This window comes from Amphiprion ocellaris, chromosome 7 (genome assembly GCF_022539595.1).
Source record: "Amphiprion ocellaris isolate individual 3 ecotype Okinawa chromosome 7, ASM2253959v1, whole genome shotgun sequence".
NCBI lineage: Eukaryota > Metazoa > Chordata > Actinopteri > Pomacentridae > Amphiprion > Amphiprion ocellaris.
In genome coordinates, this window is record NC_072772.1 from 4,252,817 (window position 1) to 4,272,432 (window position 19,616).

Below are 19,616 nucleotides of genomic sequence, written 5' to 3' on the forward strand. Positions count from 1 at the left end.
GAATTGGTGGGAGGAGGGGAGGGATGTATGCGTGGTTGTGTGTTGGTGCGTGTCTGTGAATATCTGATTTTCTCACCTCTGGAGTGTTCTTCTTGAACTCGCGGCTCAGGTCGATTAGTTTCTTCCTGGACTGTTCGCTCTCGTCCTGTCTGTTGGCAAGCTGTGTGGCGGTGGCGTCTAGTTCTTTCTGTAACACACATTACAACTTCTTGTCAGTACATGCTGCACGTTTTATCACGCTTATCATTACTGTCATTATAATCAGCATCATTGTTATCAGTCAGGATAAGAAGCTGTTTTCTGACTAGACTGCAGACTCCTTGACCCATCTGGCGTGCTGCAGACTACCCAACCAGCCTCAGCTCAACTTGGCCAGTGTGTTGCAGCAGCAGCAGAGACCAGAACCACAACACCACTGTCCCGCCAAGCAAAACTCTGCAACACCAGTAGTTTGATCTGCTACCAGCGCCAGCAATATCTCAGCCTTTCAGCCTGTCAGTCAATCTGTTGCCACTGTGTCAGGCATGACAACTTATGTAGCAATAGACTACTACTATACAGACAGTTCACAACAATTATTGACTGTCTGCACTAGGCAGCCCCGCCCCTCTCCCCACATAACAACAACAGCACAATTATCAACAACAGCGGTGTTGTCAAGGCTCAGCTAAGGCCCGCCTTTATCCACATCCATTTTGCATTGTTATTAATAGATATTTATGGGACTTGTTCCAGATGATGGGCCGAGTGCTGACATTAACAAGACATTCAGGCCTTGTAAAGATTGTATCTCTCTCTGCTGAGTGTGAGTGTTGCTGGATTATGTTTCTGTTGGATTCTTGCCCTCTGTCACGCTCACTCCTTTTTTTCTCCCCCCTCCCTTCATTTTTCCTGTACTCTCTACAGATCATCCACTCACTCATTCAACCAGCACTTCCTTCTCCTCAGTTTAAACCTCTCTTCTTCTCCCTTTACTCCGCCTCCCCCCTTTTACTCCCCCTCCCACCCCCCCTCACCGCCTCCCATCCACCTCCTGTGAGGCCGCCCACCCCTGAGAGTGATTAAACGCTGCTGAAGGGCCGTTATGCTAACTAACGCACTAATCATTTAATACACACATTACCACAGGGGCCCTTGTGGCTCCGTCTGCTGACAAGGTCCCAAAACACACACGCACACATGCCCACCTCCCCACATTGCACACACACCCAACACACACACAAGAAAATACAACCCTCTAAAGAAATAGTGTGATCAAGTCCTAATTAGGAGATTTCCCCCCCCCCCCATCTGCATTAAGTTTAATTCCCTGACCAGCCGTGATCTCGTTTTATCCACAAACCATAAAAAAATATAACAAATGGACTTGCTCGACTGTCCTCTGTAATGGATTTTACGCAGTAGCACAGGATGTTTGGGGAAAAAAAGAGGGGGGATAAAAAAAAAAACTGCTCACTTGCTTACATGCCATCTTGCTCTCTCTGCCCATGGAGCAGTTGATGTAGCAGCCTGTCTGCCCATGGCCATGGAGCAGCTGCACTATCTGTTAGTGAATTCGAGCGTGCGCAGAAGCTTGTGCAACGCTTGATGAAAGGAGGAACCTAATAAATTTTAATCACGTTAAATTAATTGTCAAAAACTGAACGCTCTAGTTCATGAACAGAGGTGTAATTATTATATTGGTAAAGATTAGATACAGGAACAAGAATACAGGACCCAGTTGGTTCAAGACACTAGCATCGGATATTAATCACAATATGATTATAATGTGATGTGTTAGGCCTTAAGGCTTACTTTTCTGATTGGTGGGGACACCACCAAACTCATTTAACTACAACAACTCAGTGGGAAATTTCAGCTGAAAGCGTTATCTGAATTAAGTGCACAGATAATGTGGTTATTAACAGAGATGTGCCATTAAACACTAGGGGTATGTTTTGAAAATTTTTAATGATATAGTGTGAATTACTGAAAATGTAAATTACTACGGATAACTGTCAGAGTCTATGTATTTGATCTTGAAGTGCATCAAATTTGGGAATAATATTTGACTAAGTTCATTAAAAATAAATATTGAAACTGTGTCTGCATCAATCAAAGTCACTGCTGTTCCGCTTTGGTGAGTTCATATTTCTACACTTATCTGAACTATGGGTTTATAGATGCATGACAACTTTTGCGAGAAAATACACTTCTGTTCGTGTTCTAGACTTTTTAAGGTTGAAAGTAAATGAACAGCTCATATCACTGACTAACCAGCCTTGCAAAGAATGTCTTCTTTATTATTTATTAAATGTATCAGAATGCTTTTTGATATGCAAATGAGTCCATGAAAACTCCATGATTTTTTTCCCATCAAAACAATGTAATGGAAAACATAAAACGGATTCAATAAGCTGGGCCGATCGATTCACATAAAATTCTCCAAAACGGAAATAACCGCAGTCCTCCACTAGCGTTCTGCTTTAGGAGGTCATGTGCCAATCCCTAACGCCCTTGATTCTATCCAATCCCTTTCCAATACCCAGCACATATCCCAATGTGTTACCAAATCCCCATTCCGAAAAAAAAAATTCTCACTGCTAAGCTAAATAAACACATCACACATGAAAGAGGATTGATTCGATGCCAAGTGGGCAAGTAATTATGGGCATGGTCTTAGTTAAAAAAAAAAAGGACCCTCAGACTCAGTCAGGTTTTGACTATGCAGCAAACTCTCTGCCCACATCAGCAGACACAGGCAGACTTTACACTCATCTTGCTGATAGAGCGTAACATTCAAAAGTGCACAATCCCTGCTGCCTGCTCGTTGTTCACACACACATCAAATTTTACGGACCATTAGGAGACCATTATCGTTGCCATTTTAAACCACATATTATTACACGTGATAAGTTGTCATATTAAAGTATCTTGAGTGAAATACTAAACAAATAGGTTTAGGTATTTTCTCTGCTGAATACAGTATTTGTGAAATGTGGGTTCTAAGCAAAATAAAACTGAGCTGTGGTTAGTTTACATGTTAGAAAATTGCAGACTGAAGCTAAAAGCAAACTGAGATGTGCTTTTCTCTTTTTGTTCTTTGTTTCAACCAACCATAAAACACACTGGTGCAAACATTAGTTTCTTAAAAGGTACATTTTAGTTTTTAGTATTTCCCCCCAAAAACTAACTTGAACTTGCAAAGTTTCTGATATTGGCTTTTCCCCGTTAATGTTTTCTGTGATCAAGTATATACTGGAGTTAAACTAACCTTCTATGTTTCTTCTGAGGCTAGTTTCTGAATCAGTATATTAGACACAGCAACATGCAGCTCTGTTTACCTATTATGTGATAACTTGACATGTATAACATGATATAGGAATATAACTGGTTAACCATTCAAACTGTTTGAATTCTTTGCAGTGAGGACTGTCAGTGCCTAATCGGCCCAGCTACCTGATCCTTGCGAGCACCCACTTTGCAGTTTATATTACTGCCGTGACTAAAGATAGCAGCTAGCTAGATTAATAGATGGCTAAATAGAAAGATGAAGACCTTTCATTTTTCTAATGACCGGAATGGTTACATCTGTCACTATCTATCCAAGTCAAGACAGTGATCACAAACAGCAACAGTGTGTAGAGACTGACTAAAAGGAGTGGGTAGTCCCTTGGCGTGTTTCACTTTGAACAAAGAGGTCAGCAGGGCAAACACAGCTTGCAGAATACTGGAAAACACTTTTGGAATAGGACTTAGGCCTTGTACAGAAATCCTGCAAAATAAATATTTTTCTTTCTTTTCTTTCTTGGATTTTATATCCACATGTAAATTATATTTTAGATCACTGAAAATGTGCAGTTAACAAGGCATTTGATAGAATACATGTTTAAGTTCAGTGTATGTCACACCTTAATCTTAACATGTCCACTGTTGCTTTGAGCCTCGAGCTCAAAAGATGACAACAATAATGGCATAATAAGTTTACAATTTAACTCGATACTGAGTCACCACCTTACCAGAACACAGAAGCCTCTGCATTTGCATTTACAGTGTAAAGTCCACAGAAATGAGAACCAACAAATTACAAAATGTTCCTCTGGTATTTTCTGTTTCGATGCAGACTGGCTTCGCTGGCTTATGTCCTCATTTCTAATAATTTTTGTGTCCTCGTGCGCATCAAGGAAAGACATCCATCAAGAACAATATCCTTAAATAATGTGGTCAAGGCCTTAACATGCTTAACCTTCACATCTGATCAGGTAAATGCCCAAGTAACGTTGCATATTTCATCCTAAATTTCTCATTTTGAGCCTATTAGGTTTCCTTTTAACTAAAAAGAACCAACTAGCAGCATGTCAGCTTAGCCCTTTTGTTAAAAATTATCAAGCTCCAAACTTTTGGAGGTGAACACTGTTAATAAGGCTGCTCTACGGGGGTTCAAGCCATCTGGCATACCACTGGGATTTTCTTTCTATCATGTTTGACATCAATGATTGACATCACGCTAGTTTGATAAACCTTACAAATTAGTTTGACAAGAAGCCAAAACACGAGTGAAGAAGCTCTAATTAAAAAATTACAAAAACATGCAAATTAAGGGAGTTTATATTTTTACATGACAGTACTGAAGTAATGATAAAAATAAAATTAACTGCCTCGGCAATTACTTGTTCTGCTTGTGCTGACACTTCAGTGGAACACCTGCAGTGCAGCATTGAGCACCAAACAAAATGCAGGAAGAATTTCGTGTCCACTGTGTTTGGGCCTTGAGGCTCAGTCTCTGAGGTCAACACTCTCTGACTATCCTTGGCCTGACTTTGACATGTTTCACTTTTCAAATCTGCAAACACTTTAATTTACTGGTGTATTAATTCATTTAACCATTCGCATTAACTCTATTTTTGAATGTAGGTCTGGCTGTTTAGGACCGCACTGTCTAGCTTCGCAGAGGATGGAATATGGTGTGTGCAGGGGAGCATTAAGTGGGCTGTAATGTCTGTGTGATTGCTGTAACAGCCCTGCTTGGCTTGGCTGGACTGGCCCACAGCAGCAGTCCCTGTCCTGGTTCATTTGGTCGTCTGGTCAGCTGTAAAGACGATTGGAACAGATTGCCAACACTCCCTAGAGAGACTTCAACACCGACTTGGCCAAGAAGCCTCTTGCACACTGCTCCACACGCGTGTGCTCTCACATGAATGCACAGACAGGCCGCTGCAGTAACTTGGGGAGCCCAGTCTTTCCACATTCTTTTGAACTCTGTTTCAAAAGAGGAAGTCTGCTAACATGTTCGCCCAGGGAAATTTGGCATGATGAGCTATGTTTTGCAGCTAGAAGGGGAGGTTGGGCCAGACAGAAATGAGTATCTCTCCATCCTACCACTGTGGTAATAATACTAATCACCGATAACAGTCACGGGTAAACAAATCCTATTACCAATGGCCATCAGACCTAAGGTGTATGTATGTGTGTTCATGTCTCCTAATGAAATTCCTTCCACTCGTCTGCAGGCAGAGAGAGGCCTTCTATCTGACTAATTCGCTCTAATTACTCTAATGAGCCACAGGTGATGATACAGTGAGACTGATTAATTAAATGGGAGGCCCCAATCAGGCATGTCTGATTATGCCAATCATATTGACTACAGACTAAATGAGATAACAGGAGACAGACGCACTTTAATTGAGGTATCAAAACTTTGTGGAATTCCTTATACCCTCACGCTCCGACGATGCCGAGACAGATAGGCTGGTGGAATGACAACAAAGTTATTGTTATGTACACAGTATGAAGTCAATCTGCAGCTGCTGTCTGTGCTGCCACGGTGACCAGGAGAGAGCACGGAGGAGAGAACGCCACACAAGGATTATACTTCAGATCTCATTCTCTGTAGAATAACTGGGACTGTAACTGCTAGAAACACTTTGTTTACACCTAGTCTGCAGTCACACATGCCACTACTCCTTTTGTCCAGACACCTTGTAGGTTAACCGCTCCACATTCACTGCATGTTTTACACATTAATCTAATGGAGTACCACCCTTGAATTCAAGGCAGGCGTACGGAGGGAGAGAGAGAGAGAGAGAGAGAGAGACAGACAAAAATACATCCACTTCTTCTCCGTAGTATTAACACCATATTAGTCACACTACAGAAGAGGCTAATATTTTAACATAAATATTAGCTTTCCTGTGTTCATTACAAAGTGTGGAGCCTTTTACAGTCTCTGTACTTAGCAACATGACACAGATGTTTAAGAGACAAAGTTTTCTGTCCTGCCAGTGCAGTCACTAATCTTTCCTTTTATCTCTGACATGTCTGAGGCTGTTATGTGGTTATGATTGTAAACAGTAAAGGCGTCTAGAAAGATGTCTTATCTGAGATCTACGAGGCCTACCTTTCAAACTCCCCCTCCATCTCCCTGCACTGCGTTGTACCTCCTATGCGGCTGACTGTTCTGTATGCCAAACCTACTGTGTGGGGGTGGAGTCGTGGGGTGGCGGCTCAGTCAGGAGCGACAGCCACGCTTGCTACAACGACACGGTACATGATCACAGATCACAGGCACGCCCCCTCAAAACACAGCACAACAGCAGCACAGATAAGAGACTACAATCCTGGCTGCCTGTCTGCCTTCCTACCTTTGACATAGCGGGGTGCAGAACTTTAAATGTGCCAGCAGATGCTGTTTTCACAAACCACACAGGGTTTGAAGACGCAAGTCACATCCTGAATCTCCGTTTTTGCTTTTCCTCTCACCCATTGGAGTGAAAGCCACAAAGTTTTCTTTACCACAAGCTAACACAATAGTTTCACTGTGACATCTGAGGTCTTAACACTTTTTTTTGTGTGTTTGTGCAACTGTGTGTGTGTGTGTCTGTGTTTGTGTGCAGAGTGGTTGGGGGCGGGGGTCAGCCTAACATTCTCCACGAGACGCTTGTGGTCCCTGAGCATTTTGCTCCTTTTTTTGAACACAGATCCATATCTACCAACAGCACAGGAGCTGTCAAGACTCACCTCAGTGATGCTGACGCAAGCCTGGATCAAAAACAGCCTTTTTACACCGCAGCTTCGTTTGTATTGATCCATGTTTCTCTGCTGAGAGACTGGTTGTTGTTTTATCTCCCCAACATCCAAGCCTTAACTCTCCTGAAGCTTACTGAGAGCTAGTCATTATTTTGCCTGACCTATTGTCTGACAAGGGGATTCAGAGGCCCGGCCTGAGCCTAAATACAAATATAATGAGACTAAGATGGTTTCTGGCATGGAGGAAGTGCAGCTCACTTGGTCTCATTTTGCAGAGTTCGAATTTAGCTGGGGGCCTGTGTCACAAAGGGTGAGTGGTGTGGAGTGTGCAATGGGAGGAGAGGGGTATGGTGATATGCTAGGGTGTAATGCATTGGTGAAAGGGCAAGATTTTTCATCCCTGCGTTTACAGGGTGGAACGGCTAGGATATTGAGATCTGAGATAGGATCAGAGGGTAGTGAGCTGTTTCAGCTACGATAAAGGCCACGCATTACAAACACAGCACTGATAGAGAGAGAGAGAGGCAGAGGGAGAGAGAACCAGAGAGACATGGACAGAGAGGGAGAGAGTATCACACCTCTCATCCCTGAATTAATGCCTCCATTCTGCCAGGAAGCCATTCTGTGCCAGTGAGAGGAGATTGGGGAGGGGATGAGTGCACAGATACGGACTAAAAAATGGAAACTGCGATCATGGAGAGGGGCGATAGGGATTAATCAAGTCTGAGAGAAGAGTGGGGCTCTCCAGGCCCTGTGGCACATATACATGCCTGAGGCCCAAGAATTTTTGCAGGCAACTTACGTACATCGCTGCTACATGTTTATATGACATCGAATGCATTACCAGCAACCATCGGTGGATAGTGACACAGCCACAGGTGCAGGTGAAAAATGTCATGTTGCAGACACCTAACTCTTCCTTAACTTAAGAGCAAACTTGCCTTTTTGGCCTAGAAAGTCTACAACCCTTGACAATGGAGCAGTGTTCAAAATTGCTCTAATTTAGTTAAGATTTGCCTCTTTGATTTGTAGTAATTCACTCAGACTGCCATATAAGGCCAACGAGCAGTTTCATGCTGTTGGCACAGTTACAGAACAGTGAAAAAGGTGTGCATCACTCTCATGTGCCTCTGGTACATTAAATCCCTGCTCTGCACGATGCCCTTTTTCCACATTTTAATTTAGCTTCGTCTATCTGCTGTATCCAGTAATTTTCTAGACGCCCGATGACACATCAGCATGAGTTGTGCCACAGCCTATAAAAGCAGCATGCTAATTTCTCTGCATAAATAAGAAGCATCTATCAAAATGCCCCGTTAGGTTAGACATATATTTATGTCTAAACTCTTTAATGTGTCCAGTGCATGCTGTCACTACGTCCTACCATGGCCTAGCCTTCTGACTGAGTTTGACACCCATGGTCTATACGATCAACATCAACAGAACATGCCTTGGGGCTTATTCTTACTCAGCCTTCGTGAGTAAGAGTTTTCTGCCCTGCTTGCACGACTTTTGAGAGGAAAAGGCAGAGAAACACAGTGAGAAAGAGAGAATGAGCATAGCTAATCCTTACAGTAATGACAGAATAATTAGCTTGCGTTAGGCTAAGTAATGGGTTGTAATTATATCATTTATTCTGTGTTGAGAGAATGTGATATAAAGCCTACACAATGAAGCAAGAGGAATTGAGCTCAGTGGGAAGTAGGATGGAGCATGTGTAAGAGCTCAGGCTCTTTCTATTGATTGATCCAAACATCAAACGAACCACTAGAGTAATGGGGGGAGTGAAGGACAGCTAAAAGCTATTTGGAGCCTTCACTGCATAAAAGACTTGACCTGTTCCACACAGCCTACATATCAAAACCATCAAACAGCAATCAATAGACCAAAGCGGTCAACTCAACAAACCGTCACCCTACTAAAACATCAAACCCCCGGCCCAAGCGTCAGATGATAGGCTACACTCAGCTTATCCATTACCATCAGATAAAGAGGAGATAAAACACAGAGCCTAATCCTTTCATGTGTCGTGACAGCCACAGCAGCCTCCGAGGCATTCCTTCAGTCTGGCTCTCAAATAGTTTTATGGCGGAAGGCAGCCATTCAGTCAGCCAGCCAGCCAGTCAGGGCTGTTCTGGTCTGTTTGTCTTATTTCACAGTTTACACGCTGTTTTATAGGTAGTTATTATGGTCGCCATGGTGATGCCATACGTTTTTATGGTCTTTTGGTCTGAGGGCAGAGAGTGTAATAAACGAAAAAACACACACATGAAAACAAAGACTCACAAAACACACTCCTGCTGTGGAAAGGTCTCCTGTCCCTCCCTTCCTCCCTCCTTCACTCTTTATCAGTCTCACCAAATGCCTATCTCCCTACTTTCTGCTTCATGAGAAACATGGATAGGCGAACGTAGATTTGTCCTCTCTCATTCCACATCTGGAGCTGATCAGAGGGCCTCCTGGAAGTTGAGGCCTCTGGGCCTATTAATAACCATACCGCTGAACTCAGGGTCAGACAGCAGTCAGCGGATGAGCCTGTGTCTACTAAACACATAGTCCCTTCCCCCCTTCCTCAGGAGGAAACTCTCACTTTTAAAAACGAGATGGCAGGCTACAGAGCTTAGCAATGTACATCCAATTTTACGCCTTTTAACTGGGGCACACAGAGACTCCTGCAACTCAGGCGGGTGCTCACAAATTAGGTACAAATAGGTAAACTAAAGACCAAAGTTTCAAATTTCTCACTTCACAGTTGGTCATTTGGCTATAAAAATAAAACAGATACATAAAAGAAGGAAAATGGCCTGAACAAACTGTCAGACACTTTTTTCTCGAGCTGCTATTTTTTTTCTCTTTTTTCCATTTCCAAACAAGTTCAAGTTCAAGGAGGCTAGACCTGTTAAAGGCAAGACAGATGGTAAAGTCGTCAGCTGTTAGCTCTGAATGTTAGGCCAGTCAGACAGCCCAGGTCATATGGAGGTCTACAAGGTCAAACCACCTCTGAACCTTGGCTCCAGTCTGACAGCTGCTCAGGTCAAAGGTCAGGGAGAGGTTAAGGTACCGTCTGAGGGTGTTCAATGAATTTAACAGATACAGGACATCATTTGTATTGAATTTCCAATGGTAAGGTAGACAAAGCCATGGACAAGCCTTAAGTAAGTTTTAATTAGGCACTAGGCAACCACTGAGCAGTAATAATATCAGTTAAACCTACTTAATCTTATGTCCACTATAATTTAAACTGGTATCACAAGCATTGATTCAGGTAATTTGAGAGACTTCCTTCTTCAATGATCACACTTCAACAACTAAAAATACACACAAGCAGCCACTTCCTCAATAGTGGCTAAATTCTTCAGCAAAGTTTTACCTTGCTCTGACAGAACATTAAAAGTAGACCAGTAGAGAGTATACCGAACGTTGAGAACAATTTGTTAAGCATAACCCACCCCCATCCAACACACACACGCACCTGTGAATACAGGGTAGTTGAATCATCATAATCGGTGGTAGTTTTCTGCTGAGCCCAGCCAGCAGTCTGTGTTATTTTTAGAGGGCTGACACAGAAGCAAGCCGTCCATTTACTCCATGAGCTGGCAGCAAGACCATCACAGCTCTGGTTGCTTTTAAACTACCAAAATGGGAATGAGCTCAACATAAACACTGCACAAGGTGTGGACACTTACAGAAATTAAATTAGCTCGGATTCAGAGCCATTACAATTCCATTACTTAAACATTAGGCTCCTTGTAACACAAGGTGGTGTATGAAAATGCCAAATCAACACGCAGTTACTGACTGACCACTGCCCAAAGGCCAGACAATCAATAAAACTCTTTACCTAATGCAACACATATAAACTGCTGTTGGCTTGTTATTAAAACATCCACAATTTTTCCTCTTATAGCTGTATGAACAAAAGGACAAAGAGAGAAACAAGACAAACAGTAAACCTCTAGATGTATTTACAGATTAAATAAATTAATCAAGTGACAAAACGCTTGGATGGACTATATACAAGACAGTAGAGACTGCAAAAGGAGACAGTAAAGTAAAGTAAAACGGAGTGAGATCTGAGGCTAAAGGTTTAAAGCTGTTCCCATCTGATGTGACTGATGGATTGAGCCTTAGGGCCAGCTATGGATCTAGCAACTGAAGCCGTGATTGACATTGAAAATTACACAGAGTGAGCTATTAGCAGATAGCAAGCCATATCATAATTCAATCCCTACAGCATCAAAGTGCATCAATATCATAATTCAATACCAAGAACCATTAGCCTGCAGTACACCAATATCATAATTCAATCTTGAGGCCATCAGCCCTTGCCAATATCATAATTCAATACTTGGACCATTAGGATACACCAATAGGCCTATTAGAATTCAATACCTGTGGTCAATGATCTAACAGGACACTGATACTGGAGTCATGGGTTGACATGGGATAAGGTCTGCACATAAGGCTCCTCAGACCCTGTTTAGCCCAGACGCCTTGATAACAGTGAGATAAACAACACTAAAATTAGGCAGGGCGAGTGGTTCACCAGCAGCTTAGCTTCACCAGACTCAGAAGGCCGCAGAGTATTTGCTGCAGAAACTAATTTCGACAGACATGTGCAGAGGGACACATATGGGGAGCAAAAATGAAGCACTGCATTAGCTTCAAACTTCGCAGCCAAACTTGTCAAAAATGCTTCGAACAGTGGCCCCCAGTGTGTGACCGTCTGCAGTTGGTCTAAATTATCACATTGTGGTACCTCGTGGAAACGAGACTCCATTTCGTTTTCTGGTCCGCTGCCTCTGTTTATATTTCCATGTTAACATCTTGTTCAACTCTTCAAAACGCCGTAAATCTCATCCAGGCTCTGCTTGCTAGGTCATCAGAAATCTGCACCTTAACAACCAATCAAACGGTTTGTAAAAGCTCAGATTTCCTCAGCTGCTTTAAGTCAGTTTTTCACCAAAGTTGTCATTATTCAAAGTTATTCTCACCACAATTTCTTAGGTTTCCACACTTAACTCTAATCTTCATGTACTGCAAGTGGGGTGTAAAGTGATTCTGGAGAGTGGAAAATACAGTTAAGAATAATGTACTACTGCAAAATAAAATCAATTACTCTAATGACAAAAATAACCTATTTTGATAATTGATTAATCATTTAAGTATGTTTCTTTCTTGTAAGGCCTAGCAGTCATTGGTCCAGATTCTTACTTTTGAGAATATTCTCTATTTTATATATTACAAAATGAATATCTTTTGGCTTTTGTTCAAACAACAAAAAAAAGAGAAAAACTTCATCTTGAACTTTAGAAAATTACGACAGCCATTTCTGCTTTACCGCTAATCAATCCATGAACACGACATGATCTCTCGATTTATCAACAATGAAACAGTAATGAAAATAGTTGTCAGTTGTAGACATAAAGTTGAGTAAGTTGAATTTGACAGCCATGAATAATAAAGTAAATTGAGTTTATCGAGTCACATGAATCACAAAAACACACCAACAGCGGGTATATGCTACCACGACACACAACATTTTAAATCAGACCCCTTTCATGAAAGTGAGGTAATTGAAAACATGTGCTAGACAAGTGAAAAAGATTAACAAAAGCAACAAGAAAAGAGTGTGTGACTAAGCTAGTGTGCACCTCGCTCTGTGTGCATTCTTACTTTGCCAGTCAACTATGGACAAGAACAGACATTTTTCCCCCTCAGGGAACGCAGGATTTTTGTTTACTGAAAACCTTAGGCTTAATATTACAAGATGAACAATAGACTATACAAGATGACATCAGCCTCGGAGGCGCCGTTTCAAGTGTACACTTGATTTTTAAATAAAGTGGGCATCATCCTCAAAGTTACAAGTGGAAACAGCCACTATGTTCCAAAGCCTAAAGAGAAGTGTCCTGGTCACAGAAGCCCATGTTCTCTCTGGTGGAATACAGAGTAGCACAATAATGGATGCTTCTGTCATGAGATACGGTGAAACTCTATGATGCTGTAGGTGAGAGAGACTCCAAGTGGGTCTGTAAATAATGCCTGCCACTTGAAAATAGGTCTCTAGAAGCTGACCCCTGTGCTCTTGTTGCTGGTTGTTGGGTGGAAGTTTTGTCTCTGCAGTTTAAGTGTTTCAGTGTGTATGTAGAGGAGGAAAATACATTGAGATTATCTGGAGATTCTTCTTACTATTACATATACATTTCAGCCACATTTTGTTGCTCCTTAAAGCCCTTCTGAATACCATAACTAAAGAGCTGCACACTTTACCAAGGTGCAAGTTACTGATCCCAGCTGGTAAAATTATAACACACACTGCAGCCTATAAAGACTTATATACGAAGTTATAGGTGTTATTTAGGCAGTGACTTCTAAGACATAAAAATGTTTTATACTGGCTGTTAAAACACAGTTTTATTTATGGGATTTCTTTAAGGGTATATATACTTGAATAAATAGTGCAGTGTCTGAGCAGAATGCCTACTGGTCATAAACAAACACTGTTTGGTAAAAATACATTTTCTAAAATTTGGTGGGCGGGTGTTAAATCCAAATATAGCAAACTGTTTATAAAAGAATATCACAAGTTTGATATCCCACATTCTCATAAACTGCCTGGCACTACATATTCTGAGGAGGATATTTTTGCCTAAATGTCTGCATGCTGTCAGGAAAAATGAAATGTACATGACAAAATGTATGTTTTAGAAACCATACATTGTGTTATTACCAGAATGTCAAGAAATGTCAATTATTCATTTATTACACTCTCTACCCTAAAACAATAGCACACATGCTCTTTAACTTACATGCTTTTAGCTTATCAATAAAAACAAAAAGGCTGTTTTTTGAGTTTAAAAAAAGAGTCCTTGATGGTAAAATTCTAATACATTCACATATTACTGACTGGATTCTTATAAATAATTTCTACTTTGCATAAGATGGAATAAAATAGTGTTATAATGTCATTTTTATTATATTATTGCATTCAGTATTGCCTGGAGTCAGCTCAAGTTAACTATTTTTCTTCAACTATTTTATCAACTGTTTTACTGATTTTAGTAATTTTTAAAGAAAATCAATAGCCTCTGATGCCAAAGACTTTCTGTTCTTTATTCCTCTATTACAAGACACTGGATGTCTTTAGGCTGTAGACACGATAGTATATTGAAGGGCATAATTGCTGGTTTTGAAAAACACTAATTGGCATTTTTCACAATCCTGTATTATTTTAGAGACCAAACAATTATTTGATTAATAAAGAAATAACTGGTGTATTAATCAAAAATGAAAACAAGCCCTAAGTAACAGTAAATGTTTCTTTGTTGCTTAATTGAAAATAACAAATTGCGAAAACAAAAACTGCTGTTATATTTTTATTAAAACCAGAGATTTTTGATACTACATCTGTTTGTAATACGCTTTTGCATAAAGCCAGAATTAAGAGCTGCTGACTCCATCTGTTTGGATACCCCTATTTTTAGATTCCTCTTAAGTGCTTTATATCTTTTGTTTGAACGTCAGATGACATTGGTCTGAATTTCTTTCACTGTGCCAAAGTAAAAAATTGTGCAAGTGAGAGTTCAGATTACAGCTCTCACATGGTACAATATATTTACTTTTTGTATTAAATCAGATAAACTAAATCTAAAGTAGACACTCCTCAAATCAGGGGGGAGGGTGAAAAAAAAAGTCAGAGAGTGAGGTATACTTAATCGCGAAGGAGTTGGGGAGTGTGGGCCTCTGCTGAGAATTAGCCACTGATAAGGTATATGAGGAGAAGTTTTTCCCAGTTTCCTCTGAGCTGTGTGGAGTGCATCCTCCATACGTTTACACTATAACCTCTTAGAAAGTAAGATGACAAGCCCCGACCAAAGTAGATCGAGGATAGACCAAAGACCTGACATGCACTCGTCGCTCTCTCTGACTCATGCTTAGTCGCTCACCACCCACCAACACACAGTGAAACCTCAGTCCCAATGCCAGGTTTTGTCACTGGGCAGAGAAGCGGTTGGCTACAGTAAAAGCATGACGTGATGCCCCTTCCTCTGTGCTCCCCCGGCCTGTGCAGCAACAGAGGGGTAAAAATATCCCACCAGTGAGTTCAGACAACCAGCTCATAAATTAACACTAAAACTCCTGCAGACAACAGCGAGCCAGTCGCTGAGAGATTTAAACCACTCAGGTTGCCACTGACCACAGCTCTGGGATCAGCTTACAAAACCCTTTTCCTAAATTTACCCATTAGGAGGTGGTGAATAAGAACAGGGTCTAGATCGGTTTTCATTCAAGTCACTATTTAGCCGTCTGCTAACATAGTGAACTATTTTTCAAAATGGCTCTGGGGTACGTTGTTCCAGGAAATGTTATGAGGTGAGAGGTAGGCTATTAGGCCTAAATTGGGAATTGTGTATAACGGAATGGTCTGTTCTTAATTTCCCAAGCTTGCACAGAAAACATAAAGTATAGGTTTAAGCCCCGTTATTCACTCATATCTTATTAAGGCTCGCCTGTAATGAAGCACAATCTCTCACCGCTCTCAAGCAGAAACGCAATGTTCCAGCAAACTGCTTGACTGGGTCAAAAAAAAAGGAAAAAAAGGAAAAACAACAGGAGAGAAGAGTGATGATCCCTTCTAAAGAAACTCAACTCTGTAATGGACGGACAGGGATTACAGACGTTAAAACCTCCTCCATCTGTAATTCACTGTCACCCTGCCATCATCTCTGAATCACTGATCCACTTTGCAAGTGTGCAAGACCTTGCTAAAAGCATCACTGTTGCACCCATTTGTGTTTGTAGTGGTGGTGGTGGTGGTGGGGAGGGGGAAAAAAAGCATGCAGAGAAGACAAGTTAACAGCTCGCTGTGCTGTTTCAAAGCACTCTCTGTCCTGTAACAACCACCTAGCTAGTTTCTCACACAGGGAAAGGGACACACTGATCAAATACGATTTTAATGAACATCAGCAGTTGGAGCCTGAGGAATAGGCGCTATGATGGCTTAAAGCTACTGACATCTAGGTTGGGTTGGATTTTCATCATCAAAAGAAACACACAAAAAGAGAAAACATTCCTTTGCTGGTGCCTCTCACACAGACAAAACAGACTGCGAGTGTGAGCGTACAGCGCACACTGTCCATTCGATCACACAGAAGAAGCAAATGAGAAAGCAATTGGCTGACAAGGCCATGTGTACACCGCGATCATATCAAGCTAGCCTCACATTATCCCCCAAAAATGGAGAAGAAGAAAAAATAGGTTCTTCTCCGAAGGCTTTCCTCCAGGAGCCTCTCAGTGGGAGGGAGAGTAAATAAGATGTCATCAATAATAGACAGTGAATGTTCTGAGCAGTTCGGCGCACACGCACACACACATGCACACACACCAGCTCCGACTGATTCCTATCCTGCAGACAGGCCTGCCAACCGCCAGCCTTTTTGCACATGCTCAGATTCACTGTCCTGACTAATCGCTTGTGATAGGGGCCTTTGCCATAATTACCCAGGGCCTTATCACAAACTTATGCGATGCATTTTTCATGTCCTGGCTGCTGGCGGTGCCTTCACTGTCCGCGCTGGCAGTCAATCCACGAAAAAAAGACTGATGTCAGACAAATTCACACACACACACCAGTTCAAACAGGGCAAAATAGGTGAAAGCAGGGTGAAGGGCCAGGAAGAAAAAATATAAAAGGAAGGGAGGGGGGGATGGAGAGGGAGGAGGGGGGGAGCAGGAAGGGGGTGGGAGATAGATAGTGAGGAAAGACAAGAGAAAGCAGTCTCAATTTTTCTTTTTTTTTTTACATAATGCATGAACAAGGGGGCACGAGTAGGAGGACCAAACAGGATCAAATAAATAGGAGAAGTGAAGCCTTGATGATGTGGCGTAAGTGCAACACAAAGCCCGCTGGGAAGACTTGTTCACTGTCCTTTTGTCTACCCAGTCATAGGGGCATCATGACCTAAATAAAAGTTTAAATCCCAAGCCTGGTGCGATTTGCAAAATAGTGTATGAACAATTGGTCCTAGGCTGCATAATGCAATCTTATGTTAATGACGAGGCGAGCGGGGCTGCTAATATTCATAAATTGTGATTTGAAATTCAGCAATGCATGTTAAATGCCACGGCAAAACACAACAGTGCTATTGTCTAACATGTCTTGTGATAGGTCAAACTGGCTCTAATATACACAGGCTATATTCACACACTGAACAGGCCCAATATTTCCCCCCATGTCCCCTCCTGTGCCGTGGATCTCCTCCGTGCACGCCGAGATTAGCGGCGTGCATGAGGCTGTGGGACATTCACGGAGTTCATCACAATCACAAGGTCACGATCCGTCATATTTCCAACATTATTGTTTTTAAACGCAACACGCAGCCTGTCCCGTCCTGTCCACTTCCACAGACGTGGCAATGTCTGTTTAAAAAAAACAAAACACCTCACACTGTGTATATAATTGCCGTGAGGGGAAACCGAGAAAGAAGAAGAAAAAAAACGACCGAGTTCATCAACCGGAGACGACTTCAATATAAACTGTTTCAAAACCGTTAGCCGATAATGTTGCTAATGTTTCCATTCAACTAAACTTACCGACGTGACAGTTAAAAAAGCAGAAAAAAACACGAGCAAAGCGCTGTTGTGTGTCTCTTGCTGCCCGTCTCAACGGTTGGTGTCACCACAGCGCCACCGTATAATGAGTCGCACTTATTTTTTCCCCCAAATTATCCAACCTTACAGCGGCTAAAGCGTCGGGCTAACTACGGCTACTCGCTCCGGTAAAAGTTGAACAACACGCAATAAAGGTAGCCAACCGAACGCTTTCCGCCGAAGCGACGCCGTTTTGCTCTTTATTTCGGCGCATCCCCGCGGCGTCGCCCCGGCTTTGCCCAGTTGCAGTGTCCGATCGATGTTGAATTGAACAAAGAGGATCAATTTCTGATCAGCGAGAGAGCCACTTTCATCAATGTGAGGAAGAGAGGTCTTGAATTCTCTTCCCGAAACACCTACGAGACGGCGGCGGAAAAAAAAACACACGAAACGCGACGGCGGAGGGAGACGAGACGGTCGAAGCGAACAGAGGGGAGACGGTGAAAACGGAGCTCGGACTGACCTGTAGTTGTTGTAAGTCAAAGCGCTTCCAATATTGAAACATCGATCCTGCATTGGCCGCCATCTTGAGACATATTGAGACAGGAATGAGATGCTGATAGAGAGCGCGGGGGTTGGAGTTCAGTGGAGAGGACCGGGCGGAGGCAACACCCGGACCGGATCACAGCTTCCTCCCGGCCCCGGAAACAGCTGCTCCGCGGAACGGAGTCACCGCGCAGGAGTGTCGCCTTAATAACGCCATTATAATTGCTTAAATAGCATTTTATCAACATTCAGATATTACAGGTAAACAACCGAGTTGGCGTTGAATTGCTCTTAAATTTACTACATTAAAATGCACCAAGTTACGAGCACGACGTGTGGATCCATGCTTTAAGCCGGAGTTTGTTTGATTATTATGAATTATGGAGAGCAAAGATCATACAAAAATAATGCCAGGAGGCTACTTGGAAGCCATATCTGAAAAGAAAAAAAAAAAAAAACACCGCGGGGAGCATTTTGAAGCACAAATAATTAGCAATAATCTCCTGCAAATTTAGCATCACTGTCAGATTTAGAAATAGAAAATCACCTAGCTAAAGGTATTTTTGTTGTTGTTTATAACCTGCTAATTTACAATCAGTTTTATGTTGCCATCTCTAATTATTCTAAACATGTTTTCAATTAAATGTACAAATGTTCCTTGATTTTATTTCCTTGTGTTTTTTATCTGCATGTAAAGCACTTTGAATAACCTCTGTGTATGAGAAAGTGATACATAAATAAACTTGCTTGCTTCTTTAAAAAATATATATTAATTTATTGAGCTTATCTTGTGTCATGAACATGTCACTAAAAACTGCTAAAACGAAATAATTAGCTCTTATCAATAATAATAATAAAAATAAACTAGCCACTACCACTTGAGGTTAACGGTTCCCACCTACCTTTTAATTCATTTTTGCTATTAAAAGGGTGGATCTATAGTATTAACTCAACTAAGAATTGGTAAAAGATGGAGTGGACTCGAACTGGGCACAAGATCATTTGGAAGCTCGTGATTCTTTCTGTTTACTAGGATGTGATTAAGCCTGATATTTTTATTTAAGGTATTCTTTTGCGACGCGCATGTTAATCAGATTAGTTAACCAAATAAGCTTGTTGTGTTGCTAATCCAGTCAAGAAGTCGGTGCAGCAGCAGCAGCAGGCAGCCCAGTGGTCAGAGTGTCAATGTGCATACATATCTTTTGCTGAAGTGACCTTGAGCAATGCTCTGAACCCTGGCTGCTCCTGAGGCGTCACTCCTGCTGACCATGTCCTCTGACCCTCCCAGTGTGTGGACGTGCCTCGCGGGGATATGCAAAGAATTTCTAATTACACTGTATGCACGGTGTTGCCCTAAATTCCTGTGTCAAGCTGCACCCCCTCATTCACCTTAAAACACATCACGCCTCAGCTCCAATCCTCCAACCGCTCTGCAACACCACAACCAGGTTTATCAGGGTGACACATCTGCT

General features: G+C 41.9%; 1 protein-coding gene across 5 annotated transcripts in view; it reads right to left on the bottom strand.

The window, feature by feature from the left end:
- cux1b (cut-like homeobox 1b) overlaps window positions 1–18,280 on the bottom strand; it is a 64,244-nt gene extending 45,964 nt beyond the window's left edge. For all 5 annotated transcript variants that reach the window (XM_055011960.1, XM_055011959.1, XM_055011957.1 and 2 more), the window contains exons 1-2: window positions 18,122–18,280; window positions 77–187 (exon numbers count right to left, since the gene is read on the bottom strand). In XM_055011960.1, coding sequence (XP_054867935.1) covers window positions 77–187; window positions 18,122–18,184 — 174 coding nt within the window. In that variant the 5' untranslated portion in view covers window positions 18,185–18,280. The remainder of the gene's footprint in view (window positions 1–76; window positions 188–18,121) is intronic.
- Between the last annotated feature and the right edge of the window lie 1,336 nt (window positions 18,281–19,616).